The sequence below is a fragment of the Heptranchias perlo genome, chromosome 2, assembly GCF_035084215.1.
Source record: "Heptranchias perlo isolate sHepPer1 chromosome 2, sHepPer1.hap1, whole genome shotgun sequence".
In the NCBI taxonomy this organism is placed as follows: Eukaryota; Metazoa; Chordata; class Chondrichthyes; order Hexanchiformes; family Hexanchidae; genus Heptranchias; species Heptranchias perlo.
In genome coordinates, this window is record NC_090326.1 from 114182233 (window position 1) to 114195976 (window position 13744).

The 13744-nt window shown below is 42.4% G+C and overlaps 1 protein-coding gene across 7 annotated transcripts in view; it reads right to left on the reverse strand.

Moving 5' to 3' along the window:
• tbc1d5 (TBC1 domain family, member 5) overlaps positions 1-13744 on the reverse strand; it is a 495410-nt gene that overhangs the window by 15656 nt on the left and 466010 nt on the right. For all 7 annotated transcript variants that reach the window (XM_068006107.1, XM_068006096.1, XM_068006070.1 and 4 more), the window contains one exon: positions 2732-2811. In XM_068006107.1, the coding sequence (XP_067862208.1) occupies positions 2732-2811 (80 nt within the window). The remainder of the gene's footprint in view (positions 1-2731; positions 2812-13744) is intronic.

A 13744-nucleotide genomic window follows, 5' to 3' on the forward strand; every position in this document is an offset into this window, starting at 1 on the left:
TGCTTGATGTTCCACATTAGTGTCACAAATACACACACTCAATTTAGTGTATTAAATGGAAGAAAATTCTTTCTTTTAAGCTTTGACCAGGTATCAGCAATTCATTCTAATGCTATGCAATTAATTTACTAACATACACTATTTTTAAAAAATCTGTTTATTGTCAGGTCTAGACGATTAGTGATTCATTAGGAATAAGATCATCTTGGCTGAATCTAGTGGCAGAAGTACTAACTGGAAATAAATATTACATTTTAGAGTGTCAGATGCAGTAGTAAAAATGATGCCTTGTGGCACTAATTATTACAGCACAACCATCTGTCAGCTACTTCAAATGCTTCCACACAAAAGTAGAAGTATGTAGGAGGATATGCATGGATAGTCATCACATCCAAATAACAAAAATACAGAATGAATTACATTATATTTGATACACACACATGATAAACAATGTGATACTGTAAAAGGTTGAATGGGAAAAGTAGAGAAACAAAGACCAGCAGTACACAACATAGAAAACTATAACAATGTAGAACTTGTGGAGTGCATCAAATACTTGTGATACCTTCAACTGATTAATGTCAAGAGCCTTAATAGCTTAAGTGTATCCTCCATATACTTTGGAACATGCCCACCATCAATGGAGAAAACCACTGGGGCAGGGTCCTTCCATAGGTTTTTTTAAATTCAAATCATATGGCCTTCCCCCTCATTCCTACCCTGCAGAAAAGCCCTACCCTCATACCAGTACAATTTGTTTTGATGGAAACAGCCTACAAATCTATCCATAGGCGAATCAGAAACACCCACTCCCTTGTGAAAAACTGTAGCATTACAAGCAGAAGAGCTGAGAAGCAAGTGTTGAGAGGGCCAAGATAGACAATGCTCTTGAAGAGGGCTCTAACAGCAACTGAATTAGAAAGTGGGGAAAATATCAGCTGTGCACCAGATTTTTTTTTATATAAAAAGGTGGGAAATGGATGAAATAACATTTTTTCCAGGAGTTTTAGGTAATGACATGCAAATCACGATGTGCCTCAGTTAAAAGAAAACCCAACACACTATATAGAGTTAAAAAATTCATTTTCTTCAGCATTCCTTTGTTCTGTGCTGACTGTAGAATTTTAAACCCAGCTGCCAGAATAGAACTTTATAAAAGATTATTAAGTAACGTCAAACCGGAATGCAAATCTTCAGTGTACACATTTAAATATTACCAACTCGAGCCAAAAAGAACACTAAAAGCACTGTGAGCATTGAAAGTAGGAGTTCTTTCAAACCTTGTATATTCAATTCCAGGTGTGAATTCAAAGAGCCAATGTGAAGAACATTTTGGCACTGGACTGAAGTACTATTAGATGTATATAGTACTGTATTTATTAAATATGACAGCAATATCTACCACTAGAACATTAATGTATGACTTATTATACTGTAAAGCTGTACAGCCCTTGATCCGATCCATGATGTTTATCTAGATTGTCGATCATCCACTGAACATATGGTTTGATGTAAACATGATTCCAAGGAGACAGCTGAAAATATCACTGTGTTACCCACAGTATTAGTGTTGAATACTTTAGAAACCAATTTCAGGCTGATGGCCTGGGAAAGCAGTGGGGCGCCACCTGATGGCTAGGGAGGGGTGGATTAGGCCATACTTCCTCTTCAATGCTGCAGGCCCCAGGGCTACTCTTCCCAGATTTCTAAGACCCAGCCCTAACTCCAGTACATGCACATAGAATGAACCTCCCACTACTTTTGACACACACCTTAGGTATCTCCATTCTCTACCTTCCTGCAGTGCTGTCACCACACAAACACTGGTAGACCCCAGTATCTCTCCCCAACACTCCCAACCCCTCCCCCCCATTCACTGCTTCTAGACCCAGGGGTATACCTCAACTATTCCCAGACCTCCCTGTGCCACCAAAATACATAATTCACTCCCCCACGTTCAAACATACACAACGGCACTTCCCTCAGTGCTCCAGATCCTATATGGATGATAAATTCCATATAAAGAATGAGCCCACAGAAAAGGCTGGCAAACTTCTCTCTTCCTCATTCATTTATTTTCCAAATGTCCAAGGGTTATGCTGCAGTAGTGCCAAAGAAAAGGTTCCAAACTACCTATGATTTGGTGCAATGTCTGCTAAGAACTACTGTACATAAAACATAAGATAAAGTAGGCAGGTGTTGAATGTCAGTCTCGAGGAAGGATCGAAGACATTCACCAGAGAGCTTAAACCTGAGAAGCTAGAATTAGTTGAAGGGGAAATATTTTAGTTAACTGAGCCCATCCAACTTAGGTAAACTTTGGCAATTTGATACTGAAGTGCAACAAACAAAATAAGTATGTGTTGGAAACTAAGTGAAATTGCACCAAGCTTTTTAAAAACGTTTATAGAATTACAAAAACAATGAACATTACCCAGGTACTTGGACAACAGTCAAGATTGCTGCTGAAGATGGGGGAAAAAGAAACAAGGGTGTTATTCAGAATTAGATCTTTTAGACAACTAAGTATGGGATGATTACCTGGCCATGCAAGGGCTCAAAGCTCTTAAAGGGGCCATAGTTTTAGATTCAATGAATGATGAAGATTACAACGCTGATTCTTTCCTGAGTCAAACAGCGCAAACACTTGCACAGGATTTTAACCACATTCAGGACAAATAGTATCAGGCTTTAGAGTCAGATAGAAAAAAAAATGCAGCATTATATATACCTGTTTAAGTCCAGCCAGTGATACCAGGACTTCATCTTCCTTTTGAAGATTTTCTTTTAGAATCACATCTTGTATTTTGCCTGTACCAAAAATAATGATGCATTACTTTAAAGCAGATTTGCCCTACTAAAAAAGATATGCAATGTTGCTTTAGAATAGTAATTGCTTTTTAAAATTACTTAAGTGAACAGCAGCTATAATTTTACTAAAGAAAATTTCTAATACCTAAAAACATATTCTCCAAAAACACAGGCTACTGCATTTAAACTGCAGTATTTAATAATTTTGTACCTACAGTGCCTAAAGGTAAAACCCAAACATCAGATGAATACTGATAATATATTTATTTAGAATGCATGAAAGACTGTATGATGAACCCATGCAAAACCTCAGAGGGATATATTATGTAGTCAGTAGATTCTGGTTTAGAAAAGGAAATTTGAAGGACAACAAAATAATTTCTGAAAGTAATTCTGCTCAAGAACATCTAGGTAAACAGCATGTTAAAAAACAGTAATTTCGCAGAAGCTGGTGTACATATTAAGGTTTCTGCATTTGCACGTTTAACATTTGTGGTTCTTTCTAGAAGTTAATATAACAGCAGTAGTAGTTTATGTATCAAAAGAAAACCCCACTGAAATTACTAAAGCTTACAATGAATGACACTGAAAATTTTACAGATTGAACAGGATAGATTTTATTCTTCGGTTTAAACCATGTGGTCCATAACATCAGGTAAAATAATAAATATAAGCCCTGAATTCCAAGTGGTTCTCCAGACCTCCTGGCGTACCTTTGGAATGAAATTAACGGACCCACTGGAGAATTGGCGTAAATGGCCGTTTACACTATTTCTGCAGGGGTTTTGCTGATCTGACACCGGAGAACCCCAGTGAAAGTCCCAGGCAGTAAGTTATAATTGTGCCTCATCACAAACATTGCAAAGCACTTCATTTATTGAATTAGGAATATAGGAAGAAACATAGGAACAGGAGCAGGCTATTTAAAAAAAAATCATTTATGGGATACGGGCGTCGCTGGCAAGGCTAGCATTTCTAGCCCATCCCTAATTGCCCTTGAGAAGATGGTGGTGGTGAGCCGCCTTCTTGACAACTGAGTGGCTTGCTTCAGAGGGCAGTTAAGAATCAACCACTTTGCCGTGGGTCCGGAGTCACATATAGGCCAGACCGGGTAAGGACGGCAGGTTTCCATCCCTAAAGGACATTAGTGATCCAGTCCCTCCAGCCTGTTCTGCTATTCAATTAGATCATGGCTAATCTGTACCTCATCTGAACTCCATTTATCCAGCGTAGCTTCATATCCCTTAATACCATTACCTAACAAAAATCTATCAATCACTATTTTGAATTTTTCAATTGACCTAGCCTTCAGAGCTTTTTGAGGGGGAGAGTTCAAGATTTCCATTACCTCTTGTGTGAAAAAATGCTTCCTGACACCATTCCAGAACTACCTAGCTGTAATTTTAAGGTTATGCCCCCTTGTTCTGGACTTCCTCACCAGAGGAAATAGTTTTTCTCTATCTACTTTATCAAATCCTTTAATAATCTTAAACACCTCAATTAGATCACCCCTTAATCTTCTATACTCAAGGGAATACAAGCCTTGTCAATGCAATCTGTCCTCATAATTTAACCCTTTTAGCCCAGGTATCATTCTGGTGAATCTGTGCAGCACCCTCTGCAAGGCCAGTATATGCTTCCTGAGGTGCTTTGGCCAGAACTGAACGCAGTTCTCCAGATGCAGTCTAACCATAGCTTTATACAACTGTAGCGTAACTTCCACCCTTTGTATTCCAGGCCCCTTGAGATAAGCCGTTTTAATAATTTTTTGTACCTGTCCACCAGCTTTGAGAGATTTTTGAACATGGACCCCTAAATCTCTCTGCTCCTCCACAGTTTCTAGCTTCTTACCATTTAGAAAATACTCTGATCTATCTTTCTTAGGTCCAAAGTGGATGACCTCATGCTTCCCCACACTGAACTCCATCTTCCACCGTTTCACTCACTCATTTAATCTATCAATGTCCCGTTGCAACTTTCTGCTCCCAACACTACTTACTGTGCCACCTAACTTAGTGTCATCAGCAAACGTGGATATATGGATGTCTACTTCTTCATCTAAGTCAGTGATAAATATAGTGAAAAGCTGAGGCCCCAGTACGGATCCCTGGGGGACACCTCTAGTCTCATCCTGCCAATTGGAGTACATACCCATTATCCCTACTCTCTGTCTTCTACCTCCTAACCAATTATTTGCCCATATCAATAGGCTGCCTCCAATTCTATTCGCTTTCATTTTTGCAAACAGTCGCTTGTGTGGAACCTTATCAATACCTTCTGGAAGCCCATATAAATAACATCTATAGACACTCCCTTATCTACCACATTAATGACCTCCTTAAAAAATTCATCAAAGTTAGTTAGGCATGACTTACGCTTTACAAATCCATGTTGGCTCTCTCTGACCAGCTCATATTTGTCCACGTGCTCAGTCACTCTGTCCCTAATAAAATATTCTAGTAACTTCCCATGACAGACATTAGACTAATAGGTCTCTCCCCCACCCTTCTTAAATAATGGAGTGACAGTGGCAATTTTCCAATCCAATGGGACAACTCCTGAATCAATTCCTGGAATTACTTTTGAAGTGATTTTGTACCAAACCATCATTGTGCAACCATTATGCACCAGCAAAATCCTACAAACAGCTAACAAAATGAATGATTAGTTAATGTGCTTTGTTATTTTGAACTTATTATTTTGCCCTTGTGATTTTGGTCTCATTATGTTTCTCATAGTTACTTTCAAATAATTTCTTTCCACATTCCTCAAAATGGTGAAGGAAAAAAAAATCTAATTTAAAAAAAATTTTCAGTTCTGTTTCTCACCCCCAGAACTTCACTCATAGATCCAATGTTTGCTTTCTGATTTTTTGCATCTCCACATTGTTACTTTTAGCCTCAGCATCTAATATCAAACTATACAATGCTCATTACAACCCAAGTGTTCACCCACTTCCTGGATACCTTGAAATTATGCCAACAGTAGTTGCATGTTACTACTTTGTTGTTCTTACTCGATTTTGCATTCACCAAATCTGGCCAATTTAACAGTCCCGAAATCTTAAGATTCACAACAGAAGAGTCTTGGGATTTCTCAAGTATGTAGAGTTCACTGAGTTAGTAACGGCGATATCCACAGCATTTTGGACTATCATCTGTGTTAAGCCTAATGACGACTCTAGAGGGTTTGCATGCAGCTGTGACCACAAAAATGATGCATATCATGATTTTTTTTGGCAGTAATGAAAAGAGTCTTCAAGCAATACTGACACACATGACTGTAAGGCATGGTTTGGCATTCATAGCATTCTGCTCATCACCTGACCTACAAGCACAAGGGGTTGTTTTTCCAAAGTCAATGAGCGGTATGGGAAAATAGTGAAGGATCATGACTAAACAGCAAGATCTTTTGTAATAAGTGATATTCTGGTTCACAGAGAGAAAGGTTGAAAGTTCAGCCTGACTTTAGACAAAAAGGGAGCAATTTTGACTTTGTGCGATAGTGTAAAATGGGTGACAGCGAATCGGCAGCCTGTTTTTCATCTCCCCCGATTTTTATTTCCACTGATTTGAAATGGAAAAGGGGCTGCCAATTCACTATCACACAAAGTCAAAATTATGCCTAAAGACTTCAACATAAAACAGGTGATAAACCTTGAGTTGATTTGAATTCAATGCTATCTGAAAAATGTATCCAGCTACTTGAGGTGAAGTTGAAATCATAGAAACATAGAAAATAGGAGCAAGAGTAGGCCATTCGGCCCTTTGGGCCTGCTCTGCCATTCAAAATGATCATGACTGATCGTCGAACTCAGTACCCTGTACCCGCTTTTTCCCCATATCCCTTGATCCATTTAGCATTAAGAAATATATCTATCTCCTTCTTGAATATATTTAATGACTTGGCCTCCACTGCCTTCTGTGGTAGAGAATTCCACAGGTTCACCACCCTCTGAGTGAAGAAATTTCTCCTCATCTCGGTTCTAAATGGCATACCCCGTATCCTGAGACTGTGACCCCTGGTTCTGGACTCCCCAGCCATCGGGAACATCCTCCCTGCATCTAGTCTGTCTAGTCCTGTTAGAATTTTATATGCTTTGATGAGATCACCTCTCATTCTTCGAAACGCTAGTGAATATAGGCCTAGTCGACCCAATCTTTTTTTTTATTCGTTCACGGGAAGTGGGCGTCGCTGGCGAGGCCAGCATTTATTGCCCATCCCTAATTGCCCTTGAGGTGGTGGTGGTGAGCCGCCTTCTTGAACCGCTGCAGTCCGTGTGGTGAAGGTTCTCCCACAATGCTGTTAGGAAGGGAGTTCCAGGACTTTGACCCAGCGACGATGAAGGAATGGCAATATATTTCCAAGTCGGGATGGTGTGTGACTTGGAGGGGAACGTGCAGGTGGTGTTGTTCCCATGTGCCTGCCGCTCTTGTCCTTCTAGGTGGTAGAGGTCGCGGGTTTGGGAGGTGCTGTCGAAGAAGCCTTGGCGAGTTGCTGCAGTGCATCTTGTGGATGGTACACACTGCAGCCACAGTGCGCCGGTGGTGGAGGGAGTGAATGTTTAGTGTGGTGGATGGGGTGCCAATCAAGCGGGCTGCTTTATCTTCGATGGTGTCGAGCTTCTTGAGTGTTGTTGGAGCTGCACTCATCCAAGCAAGTGGAGAGTATTCCATCACACTCCTGACTTGTGCCTTGTAGATGGTGGAAAGGCTTTGGGGAGTCAGGAGGTGAGTCACTCGCCGCAGAATACCCAGCCTCTGACCTGCTCTCATAGCCACAGTATTTATATGGCTGGTCCAGTTAAGTTTCTGGTCAATGGTGACCCCCAGGATGTTGATGGTGGGGGATTCGGGGATGGTAATGCCGTTGAATGTCAAGGGGAGGTGGTTAGACTCTCTTTTGTTGGAGATGGTCATTGCCTGGCACTTATCTGGCGCGAATGTTACTTGCCACTTATGAGCCCAAGCCTGGATGTTGTCCAGGTCTTGCTGCATGTGGGCTCGGACTGCTTCATTATTTGAGGGGCTGCGAATGGAACTGAACACTGTGCAGTCAGCAGCGAACATCCCCATTTCTGACCTTATGATGGAGGGAAGGTCATTGATGAAGCAGCTGAAGATGGTTGGGCCTCGGACACTGCCCTGAGGAACTCCTGCAGCAATGTCCTGGGGCTGAGATGATTGGCCTCCAACAACCACTACCATCTTCCTTTGTGCTAGGTATGACTCTAGCCACTGGAGAGTTTTCCCCCTGATTCCCATTGACTTCAATTTTACTAGGGCTCCTTGGTGCCACACTTGGTCAAATGCTGCCTTGATGTCAAGGGTAGTCACTCTCACCTCACCTCTGGAATTCAGCTCTTTTGTCCATGTTTGGACCAATGCTGTAATGAGGTCTGGAGCCGAGTGGTCCTGGTGGAACCCAAACTGAGCATCAGTGAGCAGGTTATTGGTGAGTAAGTGCCGCTTGATAGCACTGTCGACGACACCTTCCATCACTTTGCTGATGATTGAGAGAAGACTGATGGGGTGGTAATTGGCCGGATTGGATTTGTCCTGCTTTTTGTGGACAGGACATACCTGGGCAATTTTCCACATTGTCGGGTAGATGCCAGTGTTGTAGCTGTACTGGAACAGCTTGGCTAGAGGCGCAGCTAGTTCTGGAGCACAAGTCTTCAGCACTACAGCTGGGATGTTGTCAGGGCCCATAGCCTTTGCTGTATCCAGTGCACTCAGCCGTTTCTTGATATCACGTGGAGTGAATCGAATTGGCCGAAGACTGGCTTCTGTGATGGTGGGGATATCGGGAGGAGGCAGAGATGGATCATCCACTCGGCACTTCTGGCTGAAGATGGTTGCAAACGCTTCAGCCTTGTCTTTTGCACTCACGTGCTGGACTCCGCCATCATTGAGGATGGGGATGTTTGCAGAGCCTCCTCCTCCCGTTAGTTGTTCTCTCCGCATACATCAGTCCTGCCATCCCAGGAATCAGTCTGATAAACCTTTGTTGCACTCCCTCCATGGCAAGGACATCCTTCCTCAGATAAGGAGACCAAAACTGCACACAATACTCCAGATGTAGCCAACATACCATTCACCTTCTTAACTGCTTGCTGCACCTGAATGCTCGCTTTCAGCGACTGGTGTACAAAGACACCCAGGTCTAGTTGCACCTCCCCTTTTCCCAATCAATCACCATTCAGATAATAATCTGCCTTTCTGTTTTTACAACCAAAGTGGATAACCTCACATTTATCCACGTTATACTGCATCTGCCATGTTCTTGCCCACTCACCCAACTTGTCTAAATCACATTGGAGCCTCTTTGCATCCTCCTCACAGCTCACATTCCACCCCAGCTTTGTGTCGTCTGCAAACTTGGAAATGTTACATTTAGTTCCCTCATCCAAATCATTGATATATATTGTGAATAGCTGGGGCCCAAGCACTGATCCCTGCGGTACCCCACTAGTCACTGCCTGCCACCCGGAAAAAGACCTGTTTATTCCTACTCTCTGTTTCCTGTCTGTCAACCAATTCTCAATCCATGCCAGTATATTCCCCCCAATTCCATGTGCTTTTAATTTTGCACGCTAACCTCTTGTGTGGGACCTTATGAAAAGCCTTCTAAAAATCCAAATACACCACATCCACTGGTTCTCCCCTATCTATTCTACTAGTTACATGCTCAGAAAACTCCAGTAAATTTGTTCAGCATGATTTCCCTTTCATAAACCCATGCTGACTTTGTCCAATCCTGTTAATGCCCTCCAAGTGTTCTGTTATCACATCTTTTATAAGAGACTCTAGCATTTTCCCCACTACTGATGTTAGGCTAACTGGTCTGTAATTCCCTGTTTTTCCTCTCCCTCCTTTTTTAAATATTGGGGTTACATTTGTCACCCTCCAATCTGTAGGAACTGTTCCAGAGTCTATAGAATTTTGGAAGATGATCACCAATGCATCCACTATTTCCAGGGCCACTTCCTTTAGTACTCTGTGATGTAGATTATCAGGCCCTGGGGATTTGTCAGCCTTTAGCCCCATTAACTTCCCTAGCACTATTTCTTTTTACTAATATTGGTTTCCTTAAGTTCCTCCCTCTCACTAGACCATTGGTTCCCTAACATTTCTGGCAGGTTATTTGTGTCCTCCTTTGTGAAGACAGAAGCAAAGTATGTGTTTAATTGTTCTGCCATTTCTTTGTTCCCCATTATAATTTCCCCCATTTCTGACTGTAAGGGACCTACATTTGTCTTCACTATTCTTTTTCTCTTGACATATTTATAGAAGCTTTTACAGTCAGTTTTTATGTTCCCTGCGAGTTTACTCTCATACTCTATTTTTCCCCTTTTAATCAATCTCTTTGTCCTCCTTTGCTGAATTCTGAACCGCTCCCAATCCTCAGGCTTGCCGCTTTTTCTGGCAATTTTATATATCTCCTCTTTGGAGCTAATACTATCCCTAATTTCTTTTGTAAGCCACGGTTGAGCCACCTTTCCTGTTTTATTTTTGACCCAGACAGGAATGAATAATTATTGTAATTCCTGCACACATTCTTTAAATATTAGCCATTGCCTATCCGCCGTCATCCTTTTAGTAAAGTTCCCCAATCTATCATAGCCAACTTGCACCTCATACTTTCGTAATTTCCTTTATTTAGATTCAGGACTCTAGTTTTGGATTCAACTACTTCACTCTCCACCTTAATGAGGAATTCTATCATGTTATGGTCGCTCTTCCCTAAGGGACCCTGCACAACAAGATTGTTATCATTTGGTTTTTCATCATTGAATGACACCATGCACCATAACTGACAGTTACAGTATGATGGTAAAAGTTGAGAGTCTAGTAACAACTGAACAGCATTTCTACTAATTGCATGCAATCCTACTTGGAGTGCTGAGTATACAAGATCAATGTACCTGCCCCTATTCCACATCCCATTCTTAAGGTGAAGATCAAGCTGAGAGTGACAGCAATAATGTGATGCGGATCAGCATAATGGTGTTGCTAAAATGAGGGCTCAAAATCATTCTTGTTCCAACTTCTGAAAATTTTTGAGCATACTGATGCATGATAATATCATTCCTCTAAAATGTGTCAACCTGTTTTAGAACTCTCCTGTGCAAAATTACATGGTTTGGAGATATGCCAGAGAGGAACATGGACAAGGACAAAACATTGTGTAGGACACAGAAGAACAGTCTGTTGGAATGCATAACAGTTATAAAGATCTTAATTTACAGGATTATTATTGACTTGAATGCTTATTACAGTTCTTACTCCTAAGGAGTTCAATCAAATCACATGCGGCGCTTCATCCAATAAAACTGGCTCTAGAGGCTTGACAGAATACACAGATGCCAGTGTTCTCACAGCTGATGCTGTCATTAAGTTAACGGTCACTCAGTTGAATACCAATAAACACACTGGTTAAACACTTGCTGCGGCCTTGGGAAATGGGAAAAAATGAGCATCAGTCTAATAATTTCAGTCTGCTATTGTACTTGCAGAACCAGACACTATTTCTTCAAACACAGATGCAGATGGTATTTCTTGAGCCCTACATCTTGTTTTTGGAACAGTTGGTGGAAAAGACTTCTTTATGTTTGATTTAGAGACAACAACTGCTGAAAACTGCAACTGCGCTAAAACCAACATTAACAAGCCTAGCAGAAACATGGGGGTAAATTTTAACCCCCAAGAATGGATGGGTTCAGAGTAAAAATCCTCTGTTTTTAGAGCAGCTCCAACATGCCTACTTCTGGGTTTAACCCAGGCAGGTTTATGCACGTGTGGACAGCAGACATGGGGAAGTCCCGCCCCTACTTAAAGCCAGCGGGCCAATACTTAAAAGTACCTCATTGAGACACTTGAGGTACTTAATATTTTGTGTATTGGAATAATAAAATGAATTTAACCTTATCTGTTCAGGTTTCCCATTGCTTCCGATTCACGTCAGGTAAAAGCAGGCAGGAAGGGCTGGATCCATGAGGTGAGTGCCTTTATTGCACTGCTTGTGGGCCATGATGAAGCAGGAGTGCTTCCTCAAGGCCCAACAAGCTCACCTAGCCGACAGGACCCCTGCGATCGGCTGACCCCTTCCCCCACCCATGGTGGACCCCACCTATCTCTGACTCTCCACCCGACCTCCAGCGACCTTCGATCTTCTGCCCCAGCACCCTGACCTTCCTCGGCACCACCAGATCTTCTCCCCGGCCCATAATCCCTCCCTTCCTCCGATCCCCAGCAGTGGCCCGCTGCAGCAGGCCTTCCTGCCCGAAAGCCAGCCAAGCCTGCCTATCAATCAGTCTGGCTGCTGGGTGCGAAACCCGGAAGTATAAATGATTGTGAGGTCGCCCCCACTTACCTTCCCCACCGCTCCCTTCACAACTCGCAGTTAAAATTTACCCCATGATCACTGAATCAGCAGTAGAGCTGGCCTCATGGGCACCTGCATCTGTGAAGCGAAAGGTAATTTTTGCAGCAAGTAGTGCCAAGAAACAGGGATCCTGACTACAGAGATTATATAATTAAGTCCTGTCCATAATCCTAACTTCTGTAGAAACTGAGCTTGCACTTTTAGTGGTTGGAATTACCCTGTCTTGGTGAAGAAAAGCAACAGTATAGAGCATGGGCTGTGGCGAGTTGTTTGATGCAAGTCCGTTCCCCTAATTTTAATAGGCTATTGGCACATGAGAAGCTTGATCAGAGAGCTTTGTCTGTAGCACACTTGGCGAGGGAGCACATAATTCATTGAGGTAGCAGCTCTGTAAGGCTGCAGCTCATCATAAGAGGGGAAATTATGATACTGACAGAAAAGTGGACTCATTGTTCACAAAGGCACAGAAGAGAGATGTGGACAACCCTGCTCCCTTTGATGCTGAAGAGTTGGAAGTCCGCTGCAGGAAGTATGCCAAAGGTGGGTGGCCCCAATAGCAGCTGAAGGTTGTCCTTCTGTAAAAGCACAGGTGCCAGTTGAATAGAAGGAGGTTGCAGTCATGAGACTCCTTTGTACCTGGCGGTAAATGAGGAAAAAATGCACTGGTATCAGGTGCAAGGCAGAGGTGACTGTGCCCCTCACCTTTGTAAACACTTCATGTGGGGCACACTGATCATAGCACAAACCTAAATTGGGATTTGCCACATCCACCAGGAGGTATAATTTGAAGCACTGAACACAACCGTTGCCCTTCTGCACACACGCTTTTGCCTCAGCTGCTCAACAAACTTTTCTTGAAGGTTGATGTAGCAGCTAAGGAAAAAGCAGATGTTGAGGCATCCAGCTAAAGGAGTTCCTCGACTGTTAGTGGGGTCAGCAGCCATGGATGTAAAGAATAGCACGGTTCTGCTGGGCAAGAACAATGAGTGTTTCTGTGGTTAGATACCACTTGAACGTTGAGTGAATTCAAACCCTGTTTTGCTCATCGAGGCCATGGAATTGAGCCTGGAGACCCACATGGTGGCATCTACGACACCATGCGCTCATGTGAACACAGTGAAATGTGTTTGTCCTGCTAAGTTGTTGCATCCTTTCCACAAGATGGTGCTACTCCTTGCAAACATAGCATCTGTCGTTTGTTTATTTGTGCGCATTGCAGACTGCTTGATTTGGCAGATGTTGTTTGGAGCAGCTTAGAAGGACCCGATTGCATAAAAGCTTCATCTGTGGTAACCATTTTTACAGGATGAGTTGTCCCCAATCCAGATTCTGTACATCATTGTACAGCAGATGCACAAATCTGTGGCAGTCTGTCTTTTGAAGCAGAATTAGTGAACACAAGACTGCTCTGACATGTGTGGAGGGGTCTAGTAATGAGGTAGCGACAGACATGACCAAGATGTCTCAGGGCTTGTTGCAACTGCATTTACTAACCCCTCACAAATTCTTCTTTTTCTTCAACATGTTCAGAACACCCAAAGAAATA